At 42.5% G+C, this 22,004-nt stretch overlaps 4 protein-coding genes across 7 annotated transcripts in view; 2 read left to right on the top strand and 2 right to left on the bottom strand.

Moving 5' to 3' along the window:
• Window positions 1-11,963, top strand: part of LOC147159212 (endosome/lysosome-associated apoptosis and autophagy regulator family member 2-like) — a 28,424-nt gene extending 16,461 nt beyond the window's left edge. Inside the window, exons 4-25 of one of the 3 annotated variants that reach the window (XM_086058183.1) lie at window positions 218-431; window positions 1,584-1,704; window positions 1,774-1,963; window positions 2,976-3,123; window positions 3,206-3,295; window positions 3,508-3,613; window positions 3,681-3,830; window positions 5,076-5,164; window positions 5,877-6,057; window positions 7,283-7,390; window positions 7,630-7,720; window positions 7,805-7,907; window positions 7,981-8,118; window positions 8,986-9,258; window positions 9,322-9,495; window positions 9,634-9,838; window positions 9,919-10,012; window positions 10,082-10,183; window positions 10,911-11,037; window positions 11,130-11,308; window positions 11,394-11,556; window positions 11,684-11,963. In XM_086058183.1, coding sequence (XP_085914309.1) covers window positions 321-431; window positions 1,584-1,704; window positions 1,774-1,963; window positions 2,976-3,123; window positions 3,206-3,295; window positions 3,508-3,613; window positions 3,681-3,830; window positions 5,076-5,164; window positions 5,877-6,057; window positions 7,283-7,390; window positions 7,630-7,720; window positions 7,805-7,907; window positions 7,981-8,118; window positions 8,986-9,258; window positions 9,322-9,495; window positions 9,634-9,838; window positions 9,919-10,012; window positions 10,082-10,183; window positions 10,911-11,037; window positions 11,130-11,308; window positions 11,394-11,556; window positions 11,684-11,755 — 3,015 coding nt within the window. In that variant the 5' untranslated portion in view covers window positions 218-320 and the 3' untranslated portion in view covers window positions 11,756-11,963. Of the gene's footprint in view, window positions 1-108; window positions 432-1,583; window positions 1,705-1,773; window positions 1,964-2,975; window positions 3,124-3,205; window positions 3,296-3,507; window positions 3,614-3,680; window positions 3,831-5,075; window positions 5,165-5,876; window positions 6,058-7,261; window positions 7,391-7,629; window positions 7,721-7,804; window positions 7,908-7,980; window positions 8,119-8,985; window positions 9,259-9,321; window positions 9,496-9,633; window positions 9,839-9,918; window positions 10,013-10,081; window positions 10,184-10,910; window positions 11,038-11,129; window positions 11,309-11,393; window positions 11,557-11,683 lie in introns of those variants that run through there. The other 2 variants (XM_086058181.1, XM_086058182.1) reach the window with 2 other exon arrangements.
• A 760-nt stretch (window positions 11,964-12,723) lies between these two features.
• LOC147159211 (tetraspanin-9) lies at window positions 12,724-16,273 on the top strand. Of its 2 annotated transcripts, XM_086059169.1 has the most exons (10): window positions 12,724-12,908; window positions 13,375-13,411; window positions 13,480-13,563; window positions 13,651-13,842; window positions 14,235-14,309; window positions 14,946-15,047; window positions 15,134-15,265; window positions 15,451-15,534; window positions 15,621-15,696; window positions 16,017-16,273. In XM_086059169.1, exons 3-9 carry the CDS (start codon window positions 13,501-13,503, stop codon window positions 15,690-15,692), a joined length of 720 nt encoding a protein of 239 aa, XP_085915295.1. In that variant the 5' UTR covers window positions 12,724-12,908; window positions 13,375-13,411; window positions 13,480-13,500; the 3' UTR covers window positions 15,693-15,696; window positions 16,017-16,273. The 2 variants fall into 2 exon arrangements, with proteins under 2 accessions (XP_085915295.1, XP_085915294.1); XM_086059168.1 differs by lacking the exon at window positions 16,017-16,273 and having other exon boundaries at window positions 15,621-15,928.
• On the bottom strand, window positions 15,698-19,754 carry amdhd1 (amidohydrolase domain containing 1). The gene is made up of 9 exons (XM_086059167.1): window positions 19,513-19,754; window positions 18,539-18,645; window positions 18,388-18,452; window positions 18,049-18,326; window positions 17,707-17,932; window positions 17,512-17,636; window positions 17,290-17,383; window positions 17,071-17,231; window positions 15,698-16,238 (listed from the first exon to the last, which is right to left on the bottom strand). The coding sequence occupies exons 1-9, from the start codon at window positions 19,653-19,655 to the stop codon at window positions 16,133-16,135; spliced, it is 1,305 nt and encodes a 434-aa protein (XP_085915293.1). The 5' UTR covers window positions 19,656-19,754; the 3' UTR covers window positions 15,698-16,132.
• Window positions 19,755-20,711: 957 nt separating this feature from the next.
• Window positions 20,712-21,787, bottom strand: snrpf (small nuclear ribonucleoprotein polypeptide F). The gene is made up of 4 exons (XM_086059526.1): window positions 21,663-21,787; window positions 21,183-21,308; window positions 21,046-21,110; window positions 20,712-20,933 (listed from the first exon to the last, which is right to left on the bottom strand). Exons 1-4 carry the CDS (start codon window positions 21,663-21,665, stop codon window positions 20,867-20,869), a joined length of 261 nt encoding a protein of 86 aa, XP_085915652.1. The 5' UTR covers window positions 21,666-21,787; the 3' UTR covers window positions 20,712-20,866.
• Window positions 21,788-22,004: the final 217 nt, after the last annotated feature.

Here is a 22,004-nt window from a genome sequence, read left to right as displayed (position 1 = left end):
ACCCATTAATGAGGAAACCAGGATGTTGTAATTTGAAGCAGGTTCTCGCCGAATATCTTTTAATTTGAAACCAGGAAATGACATGATGCGTTCCATAGGCTTTACATTAGTAATTGTGTTTCGTTTTCGCTGATAGTCTTTTAATTTGAAACCCGGACATGTCCTCTCTGCACTCCTTGTGACTTGACGCTGCCGTGTGTTTGTTGGTGTGTGACAGACGGACAGCGGCGTATCAATGACTTGGACGCCACACGCACGGACCGCTTCGATTCTCCGGCTCCAGGCAGCGGGCCGTTCGCCGTTCGTGAACTGAGTTGAGGATGTGGGAACCGGCCTGTGCCTCCTCGTCCCCCCGCTGCCTGGTGGTGCTCGTCATCATCGCGGGTCTCAGGGCAACCTGCGCGGACACGACGCTGCCGCCATGCGATGAGGTCAGCGCGCACTAAAAAAATCATATTTATGCAGTATTTGATCTCATATATGCCAGCCAGTCTCCCGGATGTGCCTGATTGTTATGATGACTAGCGGCTGTCAGTGTTGATTGACACCGAGGTCCCGTTCTAATATTTTGTTTGCCTAAATGTAGTCTAATTGTGCTAATAATGTGTAATATTTGTAGAATTAGTCCCAAAAATATATTCAGTGTTATATTACAAAGATGAATTATACAAAATTTAGTGTACTAACATTTTTTTGTATAAAACAAATTGCTTTTATCGCACATTGAAACATACATATTGTTAATTTGATAACATTCTCGGCTCATATGCGTTACCCTAACCAAGATTATGCTAAGCTAACCAGCTATCCTCGCCATTAGTGTAATATAATGCCTTTTTTTTCATGCCGCCTTCTGCTTCCACTCAGATTCAGTTGTTGTCACTGCTGCCCTTTTTCCTCCGAACCCCCTTCCAATCTCGTCTCCCTCCTCTCGTCCGCTCATCAGTCGCCATAGCAACCGGCATGAGTCACCCGTGAGACCAACAGATCCCACGACTGGCTTTTTTTTGTCTTATTCCTTCCTGATCGGCTCCTCTGTCATTTTCGCCGCCGTGAATTTTGCTTTTAATTAGCAGGCGGCAGGTGCCTGTGTTTCTACCTGGAGGGGGATGCGGGGGCGGAGGCGTGCTTGTGCATCGTTGAGGTGTGTTTGTTGCCTTGGGGAGGTGCTGGTCATGTAGGAGAGCTGGGAATACGTGCACGCGCACACACAATGACTGCACAGGAAATGTGGTAAACAGTAAAAAGTCAACAATAAAAAAAAAAAAAATGGACTGCTGCTCAAGCCTGCTTATATTCAATATGTAAAATAAGAATGCATATATAATTCGTTTTTTATATTTATAAATACACATTTATTATGAATATTCACATGGCTTTACGATGTCCAAGATGCTCCTGCACACAAAAAAAACGTGCCGCACATGACCCGCTCCTCTTTCCCTGGTCCATTAGTGGCGGTTGGTTGCCACGGTGATCAGGGTCACCGACACCACTTTCACTCCACTGCTGTCCATTAATGGTTGCCGCTAGCGACATAACAAGGGATGTTTTACTCATGCTTATGTGTGTTATTTGTGCAGATGGACTACTACTACCAGTACACTGAGTGCGACACCATGGGGTCGCGCTGGAGGGTGGCCATCCCGCTCAATCCTGGCACCTGTTCGGGCCTCCCGCCCCCCAGCAGAGGGACGGACTGCAGTAAGTATAGCGCCACCTGTGACTCATTTGTGTAATTTTTTTTTTTTTTTAATTTGCTTTTCCGTCCAGGCTTCTCATGTTCAGCCGGGAAGTTCCTGGAGATGTCAACACAGTCGTGTACACCGTGCGCGGCCGGCTCCTATTCGCTGGGCAGCGGCCTCCGCTTCGACCAGTGGGATGTTCTGCCCACCGGATTCATCAGCATTGCCAGCTTCCTCAACGCCAGGCCGCCCAATGGCGATTTCCAGGCGTGTAACAAGTACGCCACGTTTACATTTCTGCAACCAGCGATATAGGATATTTATAGTCTATATACGGGGTTAGTGTCAATGTATTTAACTCATTTGATCCTAAAAATGAGTAAATAATACGTTTTAAAATTTGTTGTCCTTCACTCCCAAAAACATATATATACGTTTTTTGTTTTTTTAATATGCTAGAGCATACAGAAGGCTTTGATGCAGCCTCTGACCTGAAGAGGTCGCTTATGCAATGGTAGTTATTACAAAAAAATGGCCAGCAGGTTGCAGCAGAGTATAAGAGATCAACCAGGGCCAAGTTGCAACAAGCAGTTTCCCCCACAGTTTTTAAACAGATTTGTGAATAATGATGAAACTTAGCTATATTCTAATGCTAATTGCTGCAAAACAGAAACAGATAGAAATATACTTTTTTTTTCTTGATCAAAGAAAAGACTCTAATCTTTTTTTGGAGGTTTCATGTTTTTATATGGCTGCGTGTGTGAATGAGTTTTAGGAATGGGCGAGTACCAAAGCAGATAGCAGGCCTTATTTGAAGGTATCCGTACTCGCAACGACAGACAATGCGATTATCAGCCGCACTTTTGTGGTCTCTTGGCATTCATTTTGTGTAATTTTAGGAAAAAGTTATGTTCGGTCTTTTTTTCCCCGAATTATCTATCCATTGTTTTTTTTAGTACTAGTGGTATCGATACATGGTTTCAGAATCAGTGACTACTCAAGTGTTGAGTACTCGTACTGGTATCGGCCTGAAAAAAAGTGATATCGAACATCCCAATATTTAAAGCTGCTCAATGCAGAAAACTGAATTTCAAATCGCTACTGCCATTTGTGGCCGAAAAATGAAACTGCACACTCCCTTCTCGAAGCTGTATCAATAGAAGGAAGGAAAGACAAATATGATGAAGGGCGAATAGAAGGTCGAGGACGGTTTCAAAAGAAGTTAGCAGAAAAAGATGGTCTGAAATGAACGAATGACCGACGTGCGTCTTTTGCGTGCGTGCGCCGCAGCTCGACGTGGACGCCGCAGGGCGTGTACTTGGAGTCCAACCGGGACGAGTGCACCGTGTCGCTGGTGTACGTGGTCCACCTGGAGAAGCAGGGCTCCGTCTCCTTCACCTACCAGTACCCCGACAACAACATCTTCTTTGAGTTCTACGTGAGAAAAACTCCATCTCAACGTCCGCATTACTGCACCTTTATTTTGTGTTTGACATCTGCGCGTGCATGCTTGTGTTCAGGTCCAGAACGAGCAGTGTCAGGAGATGAGACAGAGCGACGAGCAAAAGTGGATCAAGGTCACCAGTAATGGAAAATGGGGGACGCATGCGGTCAGTGAAGGATTTTCCCCCCCCCCCCAAATTTTTTCTCTTTACTTTACCTTTGAGTGTCTTTAGCTCAGTGGTTCTTAACCACAAATGTTCCCTTAAGATGGAAATAGTAGTGTCCCCAGTATTGAACCCTGTTGAACACCATACCTTCTGTTATGTATGGGAGTTCATTCCATATTACATTCCTGAACTACTATGAAATTGTGTTACAGATCAACCTTTGGGCCGGCACCAACATCCTGTACTGGAGAACGACGGGCATCCTGGTGGGCGTCAAGATGGTCAAACCCGTGCTCCTCAAGGACATCAAAATTGAAGGTAAACCCCGCCCTCTGAAAGTGTGAAACGTTCATTTCGGTCATTCTTGTTGTGCGTCGGCAAAAAGGTGTGGCCTACACGTCCGAGTGCTTTCCCTGCCAACCCGGCTGGTTCAGCGTCAGCGCCGGCTCGTCCTCCTGCCAGCCGTGTCCCAGCAACACCTTCTCCGGCAAGAGCTCCTCTTCTTGCGCACCCTGCCCGGAAAACCACTACTCGCGTACGTACGCATCCACGTGAAATGAAATGTACATGCAAACAAAGAACAAAAGTTGCAGAGTCTGGGTATAAAAAAATATATAAAAATAGACTCTTATCCATTCTGAGAGGACAAAAAACGGATTACTTCACCAAATTACGAGTAAAAGTACAAAAGTAAAAGTAGTACAAAAAAAACACCTGGGGCATAATAAACAAAGTCTTGAATAAAGGCAAAACAAAACCAATCTCTCCAAACTATTTTATTAAGAACCACTTGGTAATTTATGATAAAGAGGAAAATGCAAACCAATTCAATAACCACTTGTGAATATTGCCCCAAGGTTATCACAAATTATCCCAGACGAAAATATCGATTATGGAATCATACCAAATAACATAAACAGTATTTTTCTTGAGGCTGTACAAGCTAGTGACATTTTTAACATTGTTCTGTTCAAAATTTTGCAAGTAAAAATATCTAACCACTATATAGATATGAATATGTTGCTGATAAAACAAATCATAAAACGTGATTATATCACATATATCTGTAATTTAGCATTAATAACAGGAATTTTGCAAAGTAGTCCCACTCTTCAAAAAACGAAATAAATAAATACATTTAGAACAGATATAAAATTTGTGATTAATCGTGAGTTAACTAGTGAAGTCATGCAATGAATTACGAAAAATTTTAATCGCCTGACGCCCCTAATTTTTAATAATCTTTTCTTCTTTAAAAAAAAAAAAAAAATTATTTTTATTTTTTGTTTTTAATCATCTTATCTTTTTGAAAAAAGAAAAAAAAAGATTATTAAAAATTAGGGGCATCAGGCGATAATTTTTTTAATCATAATTAATCGCATGACTTCATTAATTAACTCACGATTAATCACACATTTTCTATCTGTTCTAAATGTACAATAAAAACTATTCTAGGTTTTCATACTCTTGTTAACAAAAATGGAAGAAAAAAATTAAACTAATAGAAATAGTTCAAATGCATTTTTGACGTCTATAGCCGTCAATGGCAGTGAATGAGTTAAGAGGAACAGACATTTTTTTCAAACCTAAATATAGAACAAAAATTATGTATTTCAACAATGTAATTGATTGGTTAATCCCCTGCCAGAGAATAACCTGTTTATTTATATCATCATGTGTTCCAATTAAAAGTCCTTACCTCGCTTGCCCTCACAAGTCAATGAAGCTCATTTGAATTTGAAGTGATTATGATGATGTGTTTTCCATGCGTTTGTCACAGTGGAGGGATGGGCCGAGTGCAAGGAGAGGCCGCCGTGTGCCGACAGGGACTTTTTCCAGATCCACACGCCTTGTGACACCGAAGGCAAGGTCAGCGCGCGCGCACACACACACACACACACACACACACACAGTTGCACCTCCTGCTTCCTGCTTCCTCATACCAGGACGCGCGCGTGTGAGAAGAATTTACATAACAAGTTTCAATTGCGTAGTATTACCGCTGCCCCGGTCCTGCCTTCCATTATTGGCACCCGTGAAGGTAAAGTACTTAATGTGGAATGTGTTCTAAAAAATAAAAAGTAAAGTAAAACATTTGATTTTTTTTATGGAGAACTTGTGTTTTTTTCGAAAGACCAAATGATTAAAAAAAACTATTTTAAACAATAAACAATGGGCGAAAATAATAGAAAACTTAAAATGTACTATTTTAATTTATTTATCAAAACATGTAATCGTGTATCGATATGTCAGTAATTGAGATACAAATAAATTTTAACTTGGGCGTATTAATACAATTCTAATATTTGTTTCCAAAACAGGATATTAATGGAGAAATTGATAGATAGATATGTAGAACAGAAATTCAATATTCATATTAATAATTGTGTACAACCAGCAGAGTGCAAAAAAATGAATTAGTTCATAATAAATATAGTCTTATTTGACTGCAATAACAGGAAATATGATATTGACAGAAAAATGAATTCTAATCCACCCAAGATGTATGGATGGATTGTGCAGCTGTACCTAATGTTGTGTCCAGTGAGAAAATGTGTGTCTGTTTTTTTTCCCACCACAGACACAAGCGGTGTACCGCTGGGTGGAGCCCAAGATCTGCGACGAGAACGCCACGGGCGCGCTGGCGTTGCCGGCCTCGGAAGCCAGGAAGCCGTGCCCGCCGTGCAATCCGGGCTTCCACAACAGCAACGACTCCACGTGCTCGCCGTGCCCGCCCGGGACCCGCTCGGACGGCACTCACGGTAGCGTTCACGCTTTTTTGCTGCTACGTGATCTCGGTCCTGGCATGTCACCGGACCTGTTGGTCCTGAAGAAGTAGTCGTGGCTTTAGTGCAGAGGTCACCGACGTTTTCGCAATGCCGCGGCAGTTTTCAAGCTGTTGCCTCACATTTGTCTGATTGATAAAAAAAAAATTAAGGATATGAGGCGATAACATTTTTTAAATCTGAATTAATCGCATGACTTCAGTAGTTAATTTGCGATTATTCTCAAATTTGATATCTGTTCTAAATTTACAATAAAATGTACATGTAGTTTTCATACTCCTGTTAACATAAAGGTGGGGGAAAAAATGTTAAACTAATAGAAATATGGCTGCATCTTTTAGTCATTGATACAGTAATTTCATAATTCATTAAATTGAGTTAAAATTAAAAAGATGTACTGCACTGTAAAAAAAAAAACAAGTTTGATATTGATTTCTGTTGAGGTCGTTTTTCTGCCACTAGATGGCATAATTGCATTTGTATGACATTGGTGACAACTCAACTTTTCTTTTCATATTAAGAGCTATGAAATCTTTAACATGAAGTAACTTGTGAAATTCTGCACATTTTTACAATTCATACACTGTTAAAAAATACAAGTTGACTCCAGTCTCCATAATTATATGCATTATTATTAAATTTATTACTGATCAATTTTGACGTGGATATGTCTGCTGCATTGCGACTGAAATTCCCCCAATACATGCTTTGCAAGTAAGGGGCGGTCTTTAATCGCGCATTAAAAAAAAAAATCTGTGACTTTAAAGAAACTTTAAATTAACTCAAAATTAACGCACTCATTTTGACATCCCTAAAAAAAAAAATCACGTTTTATGGCTGTAAGTCAACAATGGTGTCAACAATTTTATTATCAACTGAAGAAATATAGAAAAAAAATTCAGTCCATTAGCAAATAAATATCAATATACAAAACTTTATTTTGATAAATCTCTGCAAGTGTTTACGTTTTCAAATGATCACTTCTACAACCTTACCAGGAAATCGCGATGTATCATCACTAAACTCCGTTTGCTTTAGAAATGTTGTTATACGGGACTTGACGTGTGTGTGCGTGTGTGTGTGTGTGTGTGTGTGTGTGTGTGTGTGTGTGTGTGTGTGTGTGTGTGTGTGTGTGTGTGTGTGTGTGTGTGTGTGTGTGCGCGCGTGCGCGTGCGCGTAGCATGCACGCCATGCCCCTCAGGCACAGAGCCGGTTCTCGGCTACGAGTACAGATGGTGGAACGTCCTGCCTTCCAACATGAAGACTTCCTGCTTCAACGTGGGAAATTCCAAATGCGACGGCATGAATGGTAAGAATTTGCAAGAATTTTTCAATCAACACAATTTCAACTTCTCTTAACTTTTTCCTTTGAGGGCCACATGCAGAGAAATTGAAGAATGCAAGGGCCACTTTGACACTTTGTCTGATTTTTATTTTATTGCACACGTTAAGACAAATCAATCAAGCAATTATGTGTTATAGTTATGTAAGTGTTTTATTATTATTATTATTTTTTTATAATGTCTGTCTATGTGTGTTGATATTCAGGTTGGGAAGTGGCGGGCGACCACGTCCGAAGCGGCGCCGGTTCGTCGGACGACGACTACCTCATCCTGAGCCTGCACGTGCCGGGCTTTAAGTAAGGATGCCCCAAAATGGGCCAAAAGGTCTTCACACGAGCGTAAATGCGTGAACAAGATGTGTTTTTTTGTTTTGGCTGCAGGGTGCCAGCGTCGCTCTCGGGCATGAGTGGCGGCGAAGTCGGCCAGGTCACCTTTGAGTTTGAGACCGTCTGCACTGGAGACTGCGAATTCTACTTCATGATGGTGAGTGCCTCACAACGTTGTGCTTCATATTTTTGGGCAGTGAGGTTTGTTTACCCTGCGGCGCCCCCTGCAGGACGTGCACAGCAAAAGCACCACCGTGGTGGAGTCGTGGGAGGGCAGCAAAGGCCGCCAGTCGTATTTGCACAGCATGGGCAGGAACGACTCTGTCACCTTCACGTGGGCATTCCAGAGGACCAATCATGCTCTGGACGTACGTAAAAAAAAAAAAAAGAAGAAAAAAAAGTCATAATAATCATATCTGGAAGTAAAGAAAGATGCAGTATAGTCACAGCTGCATTGTTTCTACTCCGTTCATTTACATTATAAAGACTCCAAAATATGTCCATTAACTCAGCAGGGGTTTTTTTCCGACTAAAAATGGCTTGATTTGAAATATAGGCACACGTTTTTCTCTCATTATCCTCATTGTCAGTTTATGTATTGTAAATTCTTCATTTAAATGTAGTGAGTAAAATAAAATGACCATAGCAATTCAAGAAATTGACTTGTAAAGTAAATATTCATTCCACTTATTTCCACTATATTATTGAGAAATGGGTGCAGCAGAGGTTTGTCAGCAAAAAAAAAAAAAATCAAGAATAGTAATTAATTATAAATAAAATAAATAAATTGGCAAAGTTGCAAAATGAAGTTGCACTGTCTCAATTTTTAGGGGCAAATTGCAATTATTCAGGGGCAGTCTGGAGCCCTGATATGTCTATTTCTTTGACTGACTCATTATTATTATTACAAAAACACCAAAGGGCTCAAAATTTAACCCTGTGGAACACCAGACGTTCCGTTATACGTGTGAATTCATATGGCACATATTTCTCAGACCACTTTTTATTTGCTCAACATAGTTAGTTAGTATGAATAGATTACAATAATATAAAAAATCACACGATGTACCATCACAACCGCCACAAGTCGACTTACTGCGGACACAAAATTCCCTGCAGCACAGATAGGCCAAGCAATGCAGCGTGATCACCTGCAGCCAATGACGGCCATGACACGTGAACCGTCAATCTCAAGTCACTGGCGGCGTCCCTAATGAAGCGTCCCATTTGTGCAGGTGCGTCGCTACGTGGGCGACAGCGTGAAACTCTTCTCCATCCACGTGACCAACGTGCTGGAGGGCGTGGCGTCGAGCTGCCGGGCGTGCGCCCTGGTGCCCGACGACTCCCAGCAGGCCGGTTCCTCGTGCGTGCCGTGCCCGCCGGGCTTCTACATCCACGCCGAGACCAACCGATGCAAGGAGTGCCCGCCCGGCACGCACCTGGCGGGACGCCACACCTACGGCCGCGAGGCCTGCGTGCCGTGCGGGCCCGGCAGCGTCAGCAACCACGTGAGTGATTGACTTGCCAACATGGATGAAAAAAGAAATCAAAAATTGTACTTTGTCTTTTAGGAGCATTCCCGTTGCTATAGCGACTGCTCCTTCTCGCACCTGCACGACAACCGCACGCTGACCTACGACCTGAGCGCGCTGGGCGACGTGGCCTCGCTCACGCTTGACCCGAGCTTCACCACCAAGGGCACCAAGTACCTTCACCTTTTTAACATCAGCCTGTGCGGGCACCAGGTGAGCCCACATCTGAGCAGGTTTTCGTCTGTATGACGATACGTCTTGCTTCATCTCGCAGAAGAAAAAAAACCCGACACTAAGTCAGCGAGAGAACAGAACAAGGTCTACTTTCCTATTCTTGCCGCGTGTGTACAGGGCAGGCGAGCAGCGGTGTGCAGGAACAACCTGACCGACTTCAGCGGCGTGTTCAGCAAAGACGAGCGGGGCAGCAGCGGCGCCGCCCAGCTCGCCAACGCGGTCGGCAGCTTCATCTGCCAGTCCACCATCATCCCTGCCGACGGGCGCGGCTTCCGGACGCCCATTTCCTCGCAGTCCATCGGCCTGGCGGACACCTTTCTTGGTGCGTCAGCTTTTCAAATGGCGGTTGTGGCGGCGTTTTGCTCAGATGTTACTCAGTGTTGTTTTTGTCGCCCCCTGCAGGAGCAACGGTGGAGCGCTTCCTCGACGGAGTCAGCGCTGATGCGGAGCTCTTCCCGGAAAACACGAACATTCCAGATATTAACTTCTTCTACAGGTAGACGGTTAAAAGATATTCTTTTGTGTATTTTGTCTGCGTTGTACTGTACGTTTATTTTATTTTCAGGTCAACACAGGTGACGGCTTCCTGCGATCAAGGCCGCAGTTCGGTCATCGTGGTTCGCTGTAATCCTGCAAAATCAGAACGTGGGGAATTGTCAGTGCCCAGGTCAGTTGATGACATCGCGTGTTGAAAGGAATAGCGGGAAGTGGCTGTGGCGGTACGGAAAGCGAGAAAAGTATGAAAATGTTGTCACGGTTATAATGAACAGAATTATTAGTATGGTTACGATAAGTGTTTTCTCACGGGAGAGAGTTTGAACATTTATTATTTACAAATTTATGACAACATTTTGAAAAGAAAATTATTATCTTAATATGAAAACTAATAGGGGGGGGGAAATATTGTATATTCATTAAATGGAAAAATACACAAATATTGGAACAATATAAAAATACTAATTGGAAGAATTTTCACAACAAAACATGAGCTATTACACAAAAATATTAAGAAGAAAGACTAAATATATATGAAAAATACATATAAGTATTGAAAAAAAATGTTTCAAGATTAGGATGTTTGAAATTTGAAAAAAAAACTAAAAGATTGGGAAAGAAATCATCCTAAATATTAGAAATTAATACTAAAATACTAGATAAAAAATGCAAAGTGTTAGGAAGAAAGTACAAAAATATTAGACAATAAATATTTGACAAGCTATTCAGGCATTTATATATTTTTGTTTTAAAAAAACATAAATATTAGAAAATAATGCAAAGTATTAGGCCAAATAAATGCAAAAATATGACATGCAAAATGCAGTATTATGAAAAAGAGAAAACCTGCTAATGAAGTGTGGATTGAATCTTTGAATCTTCTGTTGTTGTTTTTGCAGCTCTTGTCCCGCAGGAACCTGCGACGGCTGCGCCTTCCACTTCCTGTGGGAGAGCGCCAGTGCCTGCCCGCTTTGCACGCAGGACGACTACCACCACCTGGACGGTGCCTGCAAGGGTGGCATCCAGGTACCCACGCACGCACGCACACACACACACATTACTAACAGGACATCCCAGCATGTGGACATGTTCTCTTTATCCACCTCCTGTGTTTGCAGGAAACCTTTTACTTATGGAACGAGCCCAAGCTGTGCATCAAAGGCATCCCGCTACCGCCCAGGAGCTCCGCCCCTTGCGAGTCCGTCGCGTTGTGGCTCAAGGTGGGTGTGGGCGGCGGAGCGTTTTTGGCCGCGCTGCTCGTCACACTCACCTGCTATTTCTGGAAGAAGAACAAAAGGTGATGGATTGATCCTGAGCGCCGTCCTCGCACTTTTGACTTACGTGACTTGGGGTGATCGCGTCACGTGCTGCGTTTGCGACAGGCTGGAGTACAAGTACTCGCGTCTGGTGATGTCCGCTAACAAGGAGTGCGAGCTGCCCGCCGCCGATACCTGCGGCCTGGTGGAGGGCGACGACCCCGACGACGACGACGTCTACACCCGCAAACCCTCCCTGCTGGGGAAGTTCCGTGCCATCGCCAACAAGGTGTGTGGAATCCTAGCTTTTGGATCCTAAAATTCAAGGGTTCTCAATCCTTCCGCGGGAGATGTTTTTTTTCCTAATTGAATTGACATTTTTGTACTTTAAAATGGTCCCAAATGGTGTCTTTCAGCATGAAAGAGGAGACCGCAGTGAATCTGTGCAGCTCAACAGCTCCCAGGCAGACCGCTGGGTCCTGGGATAGTTGTCCTGGGATAAGACCTTGGTCTGTGTTGCTTAAGCAAGAAACGCTCATGCACCCACCGAGCGACGGGATGATGGGGGAGAGAAAAAAAACGGACCTTTTTGTATTTTGTTTTTTTTGTACATTTTTATTTGGGTTTCTGTTGAGAGTCATGTATTTATATCAGTGTTGTTTATTAAAGTTTAATAAAGTCCTTTATAACTGAGTGAAATAACTTGAAGCAATCGATTTCTGCACGACTGTTAATATAGAGTAGGCAGGCAGACATCATGCACGGGGGGGGGGGGGGGGCAAAGCTGTGTGCTCTGCCTCGTGTACGACGTCTTCATCCAGGAAGGATTTTATTCCACTTCATCTGTAAAAAAAAAAAGAGACAGGGCAAAATACTTAGGTAGCTTAGCCAGTGTCATGGAGCTATTACAAAAAAAGTTATCTTTAATGCTATACAGACAATCATATATCTACCTATAGATGAAGGTATTGCATGAGTGTCGCAGGTTGTGATGAACATATTTTGTCCTAGTGTGGTTGCCATAGTTAGCGTACAATTAGTGTTGTGGCGTCGGTGAAAGTGACGTAGTGTTGCCTCGCCAATGTCACAGTAATGCACTCATTTTATTATTTTTTTTTTTTAAACAAATAAATAGTGTGTGTAATGTGAACAAAATCACTCAACTCAATTACATTTATGGAGCACTTACAAAAACATAGCTGCATGCAAAATGCAATGCATGGAGTGAAAATCTGAAAAAAAAACAAAGACAGTTAAAAATAAATTAATAGCAGAGTCTGTAAAAAAAAAACAAAAAAAAAAGGAAAATACTAAAACAGCGCTGAATCAAAAACCGGCACTGAAAATCTGTTTATCGCAATAAGTCAAATCAAATGATCGTTATATTTTCGGTCATGCGCAGTGCGCACAAAACGTGACCTTTTGTGGTGTCCTCCTCCGCCGTGTGCTCCGCCCTCCGCACAGAGACCCTCCTCCTCTCCTGTGGCTGTACTTCGGCCATCGTTTTAATGTTGACAGGCCCTTCGTCGATTCCGAGCTTTCGTTTTTTTGTTTGAAATTAACTTTTCCCACAGAAACAGCATGTGAAAGATGAAGACATGCAAGCAATCTGTGGAATGACGAGCTTCAGTTCATAGCGCGGTAAGAAATAGTCCCTCTTTTTTCTTCTCCCTTTGAAGTGATTTTTCCCGTCACGAAAATTGTCATGGCCTTCGAGAAAGCCCTCCAAAGTGGGCTAAAAAGTATTATTTATCTTTCCTGTCTTATAGGTGGTCTAGTTGGCGTGAGTTTTAAATGTAGCAAGGAGTTTAAGTGGCCTTTTTAGTAGCGCAAACTTTAAGCCTCATTTGAAGTCGACTCCAGTGACGTCACTTTGCAAGTTTGTTTTGAGTTGACAATAAATGTAATCATACGTTAGAATGGTAACGATAGTATTGCACTATTGCTATTATTATAGCATTGTGCCTTCTGATGGCTTCATTATTAAGTCATTAAATAGAGAAAGACACAAATATAAAATGGCTTCCATTAATTATAAGTGCGTGTAAAAGAGTTCAGATTGTGAAGCGTCACTCAATCGTCAGTATTGATGCGAATTGTTTTCCAGGTCGTCTTGGTTTCTCTTCTGTCAACTTACTGTAGTGGTAAGTTTTGTTGTGACATTATCATTTAAACATACGCATACACAGAATAAATGATCATTTTCCTTCAGGCCCATCCAGTGATCTGCAAAATGGCTCGCGGCTGCGTCTGCTGCGTCAAGTACATGCTCTTCCTCTTCAACCTGCTCTTTTGGGTAATCGCACGACTCGCTGCGAATCGAACCCCGTCCCGTCCGTCCCCGCGTGACAGCAAGTGTGAGTGACCAATGTCTCGGTTGCAGCTGGGCGGGTGCGGCCTGCTGGGCGTGGGCGTGTGGCTGTCGGTGTCGCAGGGCAACTTCGCCACGCTGTCGCCGTCCTTCCCGTCGCTGTCGGCCGCCAACCTTATCGTCACGCTGGGCACCGTCGTCATGGTAACGGGCTTTCTGGGATGCCTGGGCGCCATCAAGGAGAACAAGTGCCTCCTGCTTAGTGTGAGTCAGCTGCGAGCTGCTACCGTGCTTGGGTTACAGGACTGGGATGACCGAATGAATCAAATAAAAAAATTGAAAATCCAACATAATATGAATTTGAACTTTATAGTCAACCCTTGTAATAAAAACACGCTAAAATGTGTTTCTTTCATTTATAGCATGATTTTTTTTAAATAATTTTTTCGGGTGGTAGGCTGACAAATATTCCTGCCCTGTTGATAACATATGAAAAACAAACTTTTTTTTTTTTGTATTGATGCACCATGTTTCCAAATTCTGCAATTCTCACAAGGATTTATATTATGATTACTATAATTATTCCTCTTGTTGCCACACTTGTAAGGTTCGTGAAAAGTGTGAAATTTGTCTTAATTTTTTTTTTTTCTCCCCAGTTTTTCATCGTCCTCTTGATCATCCTGCTGGCCGAGCTCATCCTCCTCATCCTCTTTTTCGTCTACACCGACAAAGTAGGACGCGCGCGTATTCACGCCACGCTTTGTTTTGTGATGTGCATTTTAATGTATTTATGTATAGAGGACCACAGACGCAAAATAGCAACAGCTGCTAGAATTTGGCATATTTACAACCTCATTTGTTGTTCATTAACTCATTCACTGCCATTGACGGCTATAAACGTAACTAACTAACAATATTAGTTTCACATTTTTTTCCCACTTTTGTTAACAAGAGTATGAAAACCTCGAATTTTTTTATTGTGCATCTATAACTGATATACAATTTGTGATTAATCGATTAATTAAAAAACAATTTTAATTAATCGTTTGACGCCCCTAATTTTTTATAATCTTTTCTCTTCTTTTTTTTATTTAAATTAGGGGCATCAGGCGATTACAATTTTTTATTGTAATTAATCACATGACTTCACTAGTTAACTCAAGATTAATCACAAATTTTTATAAATGTTCTAAATGTAAAAAAAAAATTGTTTAGGTTTTCATACTCTTCTTAACAAAAGTGAAAACTAATAGTTAAAATTCATTTTTTACGTCAATGGCAGTGAATGAGTTAATGTTTATTGTCCCTTTCAAATAAAATGAAACGAACGAATACATAATTAATCTGTCCGTCTGCCGTACTCGCAGGTGAGCGAAAACGCCAGACGGGATCTGAAGGACGGGCTGGTGCTGTACAACACGGACAACAACGCTGGCCTGAGGGACGCGTGGAACGCCATCCAGGGGGAGGTACGAGTCCGATGCGTCGTGATGCGGACGAATCAAGAAAAAGAAAGAAAAAAAGAAGCTTTGCACTGACATGTCGATATGCGCAGTGGCGATGCTGTGGCGTGACGAGCTTCGGCGACTGGTACGCGGCGCTACAGGTCAACGCCGTTCCCGACAGCTGCTGTCAGCTCGTCCATTCGGGGTGCGGACGCAACGCTTCCAACGCCTTCTGGACGCGGGTGAGTTGATCCAAATGTGCATTTTGAGGTTGCCGCGTTGGGAAATAATTAGTCTTACGTAATCTAATCTTTCCCCAACTTGCACCACAAAAGTGTCACGTCGGAATTCATCAACTGAAATATCCTTCGCCAATTAAGTGTCATTGTGCAATTAAGTCATCGATCACATTTTGTCTTTGTTTCAGGGCTGCTACGAGAAAGTGGAGGAATGGCTGGACGACAACAAGCACCTGCTGGGCACCATCGCCATGTGTGTGTTGGTCATTCAGGTGAGCAAAAAAAAAAAACCTTCGCCGGCCGCCATTTTGTGACGCGGCGGCGGCGGCGCGCTTCTAATCGGCCGTGTCACTTTCAGCTTCTCGGCATGGCGTTCTCCATGACCTTGTACCAGCAGATCCACCGCGCCGGGAAGAAATACCAAGCTTAACCCGGTACATTCCATATTTTTATAATATGCATTATTCCATGACATACATTTATTACTACGAGTAATCACTTTTATACCAAAAATATTTGTTACAAGTGTTAAGTGTCCTGACATGTTCAATAAAATGCACACAGTTAATCCAGTTTTTTTGTTCTACATACAAGATAAGCACAATGATGCCTTGAAATACGAGTTCTGTGTTTTAATAAAAAAACATGCAGGAACGACAAATAGAATGTTGAGAAGTGAATCCGTTTTTTTTTTTGCTTCAATTCAATGGACATTGTGCTTCTTCTTCCACTCCAAAAACGCTCGTATCTCGAGGCGCCGCTGGAATCCGAGATTCGTCATAACCAGCAATAATCATTGAACGGAATTCACAATTGACTCCATCAAGATGCAATCAACTCAATCCCAATTTTTTCAACCCTAACGCGTCTTCACAAGGCCAGCGTCTCGTCGTTGTCGCGGACGACGTCGCCCTTGACAACGACGTAACGGATGAGCTCCTGATGTCCGCCCAGCTGGTAGATGAGATGCTCCCACCTGGAGACAAACGTTATCAGTCTTCTTTTAATGACCATTAAATCCACCGCGCCATCTTGTGGCACCTTACGGTATTTCGTAAGCGCAAAAAAAAAAAGACACCAATATCCGCAATTATTGTATTAAAGAGGAAGTCGAGCTCAAAACATTTGTTGACAATAATATGATTATTTGACCTCACTCGTCTAAACGTGATATTCTGATTAATATCACATTTGTGGCCTTCTGATATTGATTTAAAAAATTGCAGGATTTTGCTGCTTAACTCGTATTCCACTAACGCAATATTAACCAGAATACCATATTTAGAGTAGTGAGGCTGCATAGAACATATTATTGTCAATATTTTTTGGGGGGGGGTTGACTTCACCTTCCACTCATTCACTCCTAGCCATTTTCACTGAAGCAACCCCCTTCGCTCCCGGCTGTTTTACTGTATTTTGACCAATTTTGCAAGGCCCACAGAATATTGTGTTATTGCTTTAAAAAACATGGAACCTACCAAAAGAAAGATTAGTGTGTCTTCCTTCATCGGGAAAAAAAAAAGGTATATTTGTATATGTTTTGCAGCAATTAGCATTAGAATATAGCTAAGTTTCCTCATTATTCACATTCCTGATGAAAACACTGTCAAAAAGAGCTTGTTGCAACATGGCCCTGGTTGATCTCTTATACTCTCGCTGGCCGATTGCTTTAAGCCATCTCTTCGTGTCAGAAGAGTCTATATAGTCTTGCATAAAAAACATAAATATAATTTTGAGAGTGAAGGACAGAGTATTAGTAAACGTATATTTACACGTTTTTGGTTTGAATGGTTCGAGAGCTTATTTACCGCGGGGCGTTGATGACCAGCAGGTCCCCGTGTTTTCCCGCTTCCAGCGATCCGTGCGTGTGCGAGCGCCCGAGGGCGTAGGCGGCGTTGATGGTGGCCGCCGCCAAGGCCTCGGGCATGGACATCCTCATGTTGACGCAGGCCAAGTGCATGACGATGGGCTTCGGGTGGGAGGGACATTAGGAACGACGCTTTGAGCCGACGTCGCCAGTGACTCACCATGGAGCAACAGTACGCGTTGGGGTTGAAGTCGCTGCCCAGGGCCACGATGACGCCCGCGTCCAACATGGCTCGCGCCCGCGGCTGAGCTAACCTGGGCACACGCGGGTTTATTAATACTGTGATGGATTGTCATTTTCATAATAATAATAATAATAATAAATATTGATATTTTGATCCGAGGTGCAACAACTAATCGTCCCAGGAATGTGTATGTGTTACCTGAGAATGTAAGCGGTGGTCGGCAGCAGGACGGCCGCCGTCTTCGCCCGGGCCAAGGCGGCGATGCCCTGGTCCGTCACTTCCTCCAGGTGGCTGACGGCCAACGCTCCCAGCTCCGCCCCCAGCTGTGGGACGGGACGATAAAAAAAAAAAAAGACGCTCAACGCACGACGTTCGCGAAAACGGACGCCTTACCTGGGCGGCGTTCATGGGGTGCAGCTCGTCCCCGTGGAAGTTGGCGTTGAGGCCCATGTCCTTGCCCGCCTGCAGGATGGCGCGCGCGTTGGGCACGTCGAAGACGCCCTTTTCGCAGAAGACGTCGATGTTGTCCACCCGCAAGGTCCCGGCCGCCATGCGCTCCTTCAAAGCGGGAAGTTGAACCTGCAGGATGTCTTCTGTGGCTTCGTCCATGCTCTTCCCTCTGCGGACACGCAACGGAAGGACGGCGGTGAGTGCATTTGATTTTTGGAGTCTTTCTCCTCCTCACATGGTCGATGTACGGAATCACGGCAGAAAAAAAGTTAAGGCGTGACATACTTGGGCACGGCGTGGGCGCCGCAGTACGTGGAGGAGATGCTGATGGGCAGAGTTTGGCGGGCTTCCTCCATCACCTCCAGCATCTTCATCTCGGTCCGCAGCTCCAGGCCGTAGCCGCTCTTGACCTCCACCAGGGTGGTGCCGGCCCGCCGCATGCGCTCCAGCCTGCCGCACAGCGAGGCCCGGAGGTCCTGGGCGGCGGCCGCCCGCGTGTGCGCCACCGTGAAATGGATGCCGCCGCCCGCGCGGTGCACATCCATATAGGTAGCGCCCGCCAGCTGCACGGGGAAACGCGGTCAGTCCGTCTGGTCGCATCGCCGCGGCGACGTGTTGCTTTACCTTCATTGCAAACTCGTGCACGCGGTCTCCGGCCCAAATGGCGTGAGTGTGGGCGTCGACCAAGCCTGCCGTCATCATCATCATCGTCATCATCATCAGTCATAATAATGATATTGCTTCAAATGGGTGAGTGGAGGTGGGCGTCACTCACCAGGCAGGACGCACATCCCCGTTGCGTCGATTACGCGATCGAAAAAAGCCTGCGAATACTCTGACTCGATCGCGTCGGCGGGACCAACCGCCTTAATTAGACCGTCGCTGACCAGCACAAAAAGTCGTCATTCAGGTTGAAAATATTCATGTAAAAATACAAATATTTTTACATAGCCTGCAGACATACATTTTTCAAGTAATATTGATTTCCTTTTTTTTCTTCTTTTTTTTTTACAAAGGCCATCACTGATGAAGAAATGAAATAATTAAAATTAAAGGCTGCAGACTCATCTCTTATGTAGCAATGTAATTATTGGAACAAAAAATAATGAAATTATTATGAATAAAGTTTGGTCTGCTGGTCTGTCACTGATATAACAATTTGATACACTAATCTAAATATTTTACTATTAAAATTACAAATGATAATGAATGAATAACTTATATTTAAGTTAATAGTCAGCATTAAAATTATAAGTATAATTATTGATTTAAAAAAAAAAATGTCACCATAAAAATTCCAGTGGTGAAAATAAATTAAAATACATTATTTATGATTAAAATCAAATAAACTTAAAATTATATTAATGATGACTAATGTAAAAACAATTGAAATTAACCATTAAAATTGGAAATAATGCAGACAATAAAAATGAAAAAAAAAAACCCTCACCATTGAAATTAAATATAGGAATGCTGATTTTTTTTGTGTCATGCTGACAGTAAATATATGCAATTAAAATCAGTTAAAATTAGAATTACTATTGCTGATAATGAATGAAACAAAACGAAAATGGCAATTTATTGGCATGTCTTGTGGTGCAGTGGCCCGCATCAGCCTCTGGGGGCGCTGTTGGAACGTGTCAATGAATCCCAATCAACGACAGCAGAAATCCCCTCAGCAAAATACTCAAATGTGGTTTTAAAAAGAATTGAGTTCATTATCTTGTAGCTTTAACTTTCCCCACTAACCTGCCAACAACGACGCTTGCATTGCGGATGACGTGAATGTCGATGTCGCCGTCGCCTTTTGTTAGATATTTCTCGCCATTGTTACAAATCACAAGCACCTGCTGAGCATTTTTCACCAGGAGTTTCAAACTAGCCACCGACATGTTGTCTCTTTCTCCAGATCTGTGTTAGCTTTTACGCTTCAGAGAGCAGCCTAACTTTTTTTTATCCCCTTCTTGTCCATTAACAAATATTTGAACAGCAGAGGTTGAAGTGCACGAGGGGGCGGCGCTCAAATGTCCCCTTCCCCAGAAAAACAGGTAAGAGGAAATGTTGAGAGGAAATGTCTTGTCTACATGAACTATAATCATGTAGTATATATAATATATTTTTTTTACCTGTATAACTTAATTTATAATGACAGAAACTAGTGTTAAAATAAAGAGACTTGTTGCGAACAACTAATCATTGTAAGGGGTTAGACAAAAAAAAATTCATATTGAATTAATTGTTTAGTTTGAAATGTATTTTTCCTTAACAGAATCCAATGCTTATTTATTCGTGCGTTTGGGAACCATACAAACGTTTCCTAAAAGGTTAAATCCGTTAACGCCAAAGTTATGTAAACCATAGCCCAAGTCGTCCCGCTTGAACGACAAGTTGATGTACATAGCTTTAAAAAAATTAAAATTCAAAACATCGGGTTGCCTTCAAGGCCTGTCCAGACCATGGGAAATTACCAAATCAGCCAACCACCTAGAAGGGTTGCTACAATACCAGTAATTCTGCCAACCTTTGTTCAGGGGGGTTCATTTTATTTTTTAGTAACGACTTAGGTCTATTTATTTGGTTTTGATATTTTTTAGTTAAGGAATATAATTTTACTTACCGTTCACCAACCTTATCCACTTATGGTTGAATAGACGCAGTCCTATTGCATACTTTTTATTTTATTTATTGCAGATACACTAAAACCATCATAGTTCTACTAAAATCGTTTTTCATCACTGCAGCTTAGATTTGTTACTCTCCTGGATGTACAAGCCACATCCATGAAGACTATATTAAATTTTAAAATATAAATTTGGCGGTTATCAGTATCGGCCATACAAAGCATGAAATCATTGGTTTTGGATGACAATTTTCATATCACTAGTAATAATCAAAACCTGGATAATTTTTTTCAATAAACAAAAGGTGTCCAGTTTAATAACAAAGAGCACAATAATGTTTTTTTTTATTGTCTCACAACAACAAAAAAGTTGGTCTCAAACAGTAAAAAAAAAAAAAAATCAAGCATTCATTTAGTTTCACATAGTGAAAACACAAGCACACTTTTTTTGGACTACAAATCACACACACACACTGTTGGGAATCACTCTCTCATTTCTCCGTCTTCCTCCTCTTCTTCCACACCTCGGATGTACAGAACATTGTTGCACCTGTGGAGACACAAACAATGTTAAACACATGCACGACTTTGTCTTCAGTGACTGATTTTTTCTTTTTCTTTTTTACACTGGTTTTTAAATCTAGATTTAATTTGTTTAATACCTGATGAGGACTTCCCCGAGATGACCCGCTAACGCCCCGTCCACGTACTCTTCCGTGTTGGCAAGCTGCACACAAACACGACACACGATGAGGTCAACTTGATCGATTTGTCGATTCGATCTGTTCATTGTGCTCACCTGCATGTTCATGTAGCCGTCCACGGAGACCAGGTAGCCTTTGTACTCCATGCCCCACTTGAGCTTCACCATCACCGGCTTGCCTGTAAGGCCGTTCAGGAAGGGCTTAGGGTTCAGTGGTAAACTCTGGAGGAAGAAAAACAAGCAAAAGGACATTTAGTATCAAGCCTCATTGTTCAAAATGTAATTTCTTAAACGGGTTCTGTGACATTCCGTACTAGAAATATTGTCTCCGAGAGTAGCCTAATTTAAAACAATTCATTTAATAGTAAATTAAAAGTCTAACGAATCTTTTAGTCTGACTAATTTATTAAAATGTTAGCGTGAGAAGATGCGAGGCGCTTCATTCATTCCATTGGAATACACGGCGAAGGAGCTAACACGGCTAAGTGCTAACCGGCTGAAAACGCCGGGAAAAATGCGGAGATGACGAAACTGAATCCACGCAACGTGGAGCGGAACCAAATATATCATACTCACCATTTCGACTTGTTGGAGGTATAAACGTGTTACTTTGGAGTTAAGTAGCAAGCTTGTCGTCACAAAAGCGTTCGGAAGCGAACACGCTCTGCCCGCCAAACCGGAAGTACTAGGTATTGACCTCAGTGAAGTCGTGTTAATTTCTTCATACTGCCACCTATCGACGCGGGGGTCACACTACAGCAAATCCTTTTAATTTAAAATCATTGATTTTAACGTAACGTTTTAGCTGCTTTGACATTATTTATCATCTCGAGCAGAGATGGGCAAGCTTTTGTGGAGAAAAAAACAAAACAAGGGTCACGTTATTTATTTGAACCGGACAGATAGGCCACATCATTT

This window comes from Leptonotus elevatus, chromosome 17 (genome assembly GCF_054856555.1).
Source record: "Leptonotus elevatus isolate MCC_2025b chromosome 17, RoL_Lele_1.0, whole genome shotgun sequence".
NCBI classification, from domain to species: domain Eukaryota; kingdom Metazoa; phylum Chordata; class Actinopteri; order Syngnathiformes; family Syngnathidae; genus Leptonotus; species Leptonotus elevatus.
This window is presented reverse-complemented; position numbering and strand designations above follow the sequence as displayed.

Excerpts from the sequence above, each read along its gene's own strand:
- LOC147159211 (XM_086059169.1), top strand. The coding sequence starts at position 13,501 with ATGGCTCGCGGCTGCGTCTGCTGCGTCAAGTACATGCTCTTCCTCTTC. Across the intron at positions 13,843-14,234 it reads ACAAGTGCCTCCTGCTTAGT|TTTTTCATCGTCCTCTTGAT; the intron begins GTGAGTCAGCTG and ends TTTTCTCCCCAG. Across the intron at positions 14,310-14,945 it reads TTTTCGTCTACACCGACAAA|GTGAGCGAAAACGCCAGACG; the intron begins GTAGGACGCGCG and ends CCGTACTCGCAG.
- amdhd1 (XM_086059167.1), bottom strand. The coding sequence starts at position 19,655 with ATGTCGGTGGCTAGTTTGAAACTCCTGGTGAAAAATGCTCAGCAGGTG. Across the intron at positions 18,646-19,512 it reads GCAAGCGTCGTTGTTGGCAG|CGACGGTCTAATTAAGGCGG; the intron begins GTTAGTGGGGAA and ends TGTGCTGGTCAG. Across the intron at positions 17,933-18,048 it reads GGCGCCCACGCCGTGCCCAA|AGGGAAGAGCATGGACGAAG; the intron begins GTATGTCACGCC and ends GCGTGTCCGCAG.
- snrpf (XM_086059526.1), bottom strand. Across the intron at positions 21,111-21,182 it reads ACGGCTACATGAACATGCAG|CTTGCCAACACGGAAGAGTA; the intron begins GTGAGCACAATG and ends GTTTGTGTGCAG. Across the intron at positions 20,934-21,045 it reads CTCGGGGAAGTCCTCATCAG|GTGCAACAATGTTCTGTACA; the intron begins GTATTAAACAAA and ends GTGTCTCCACAG.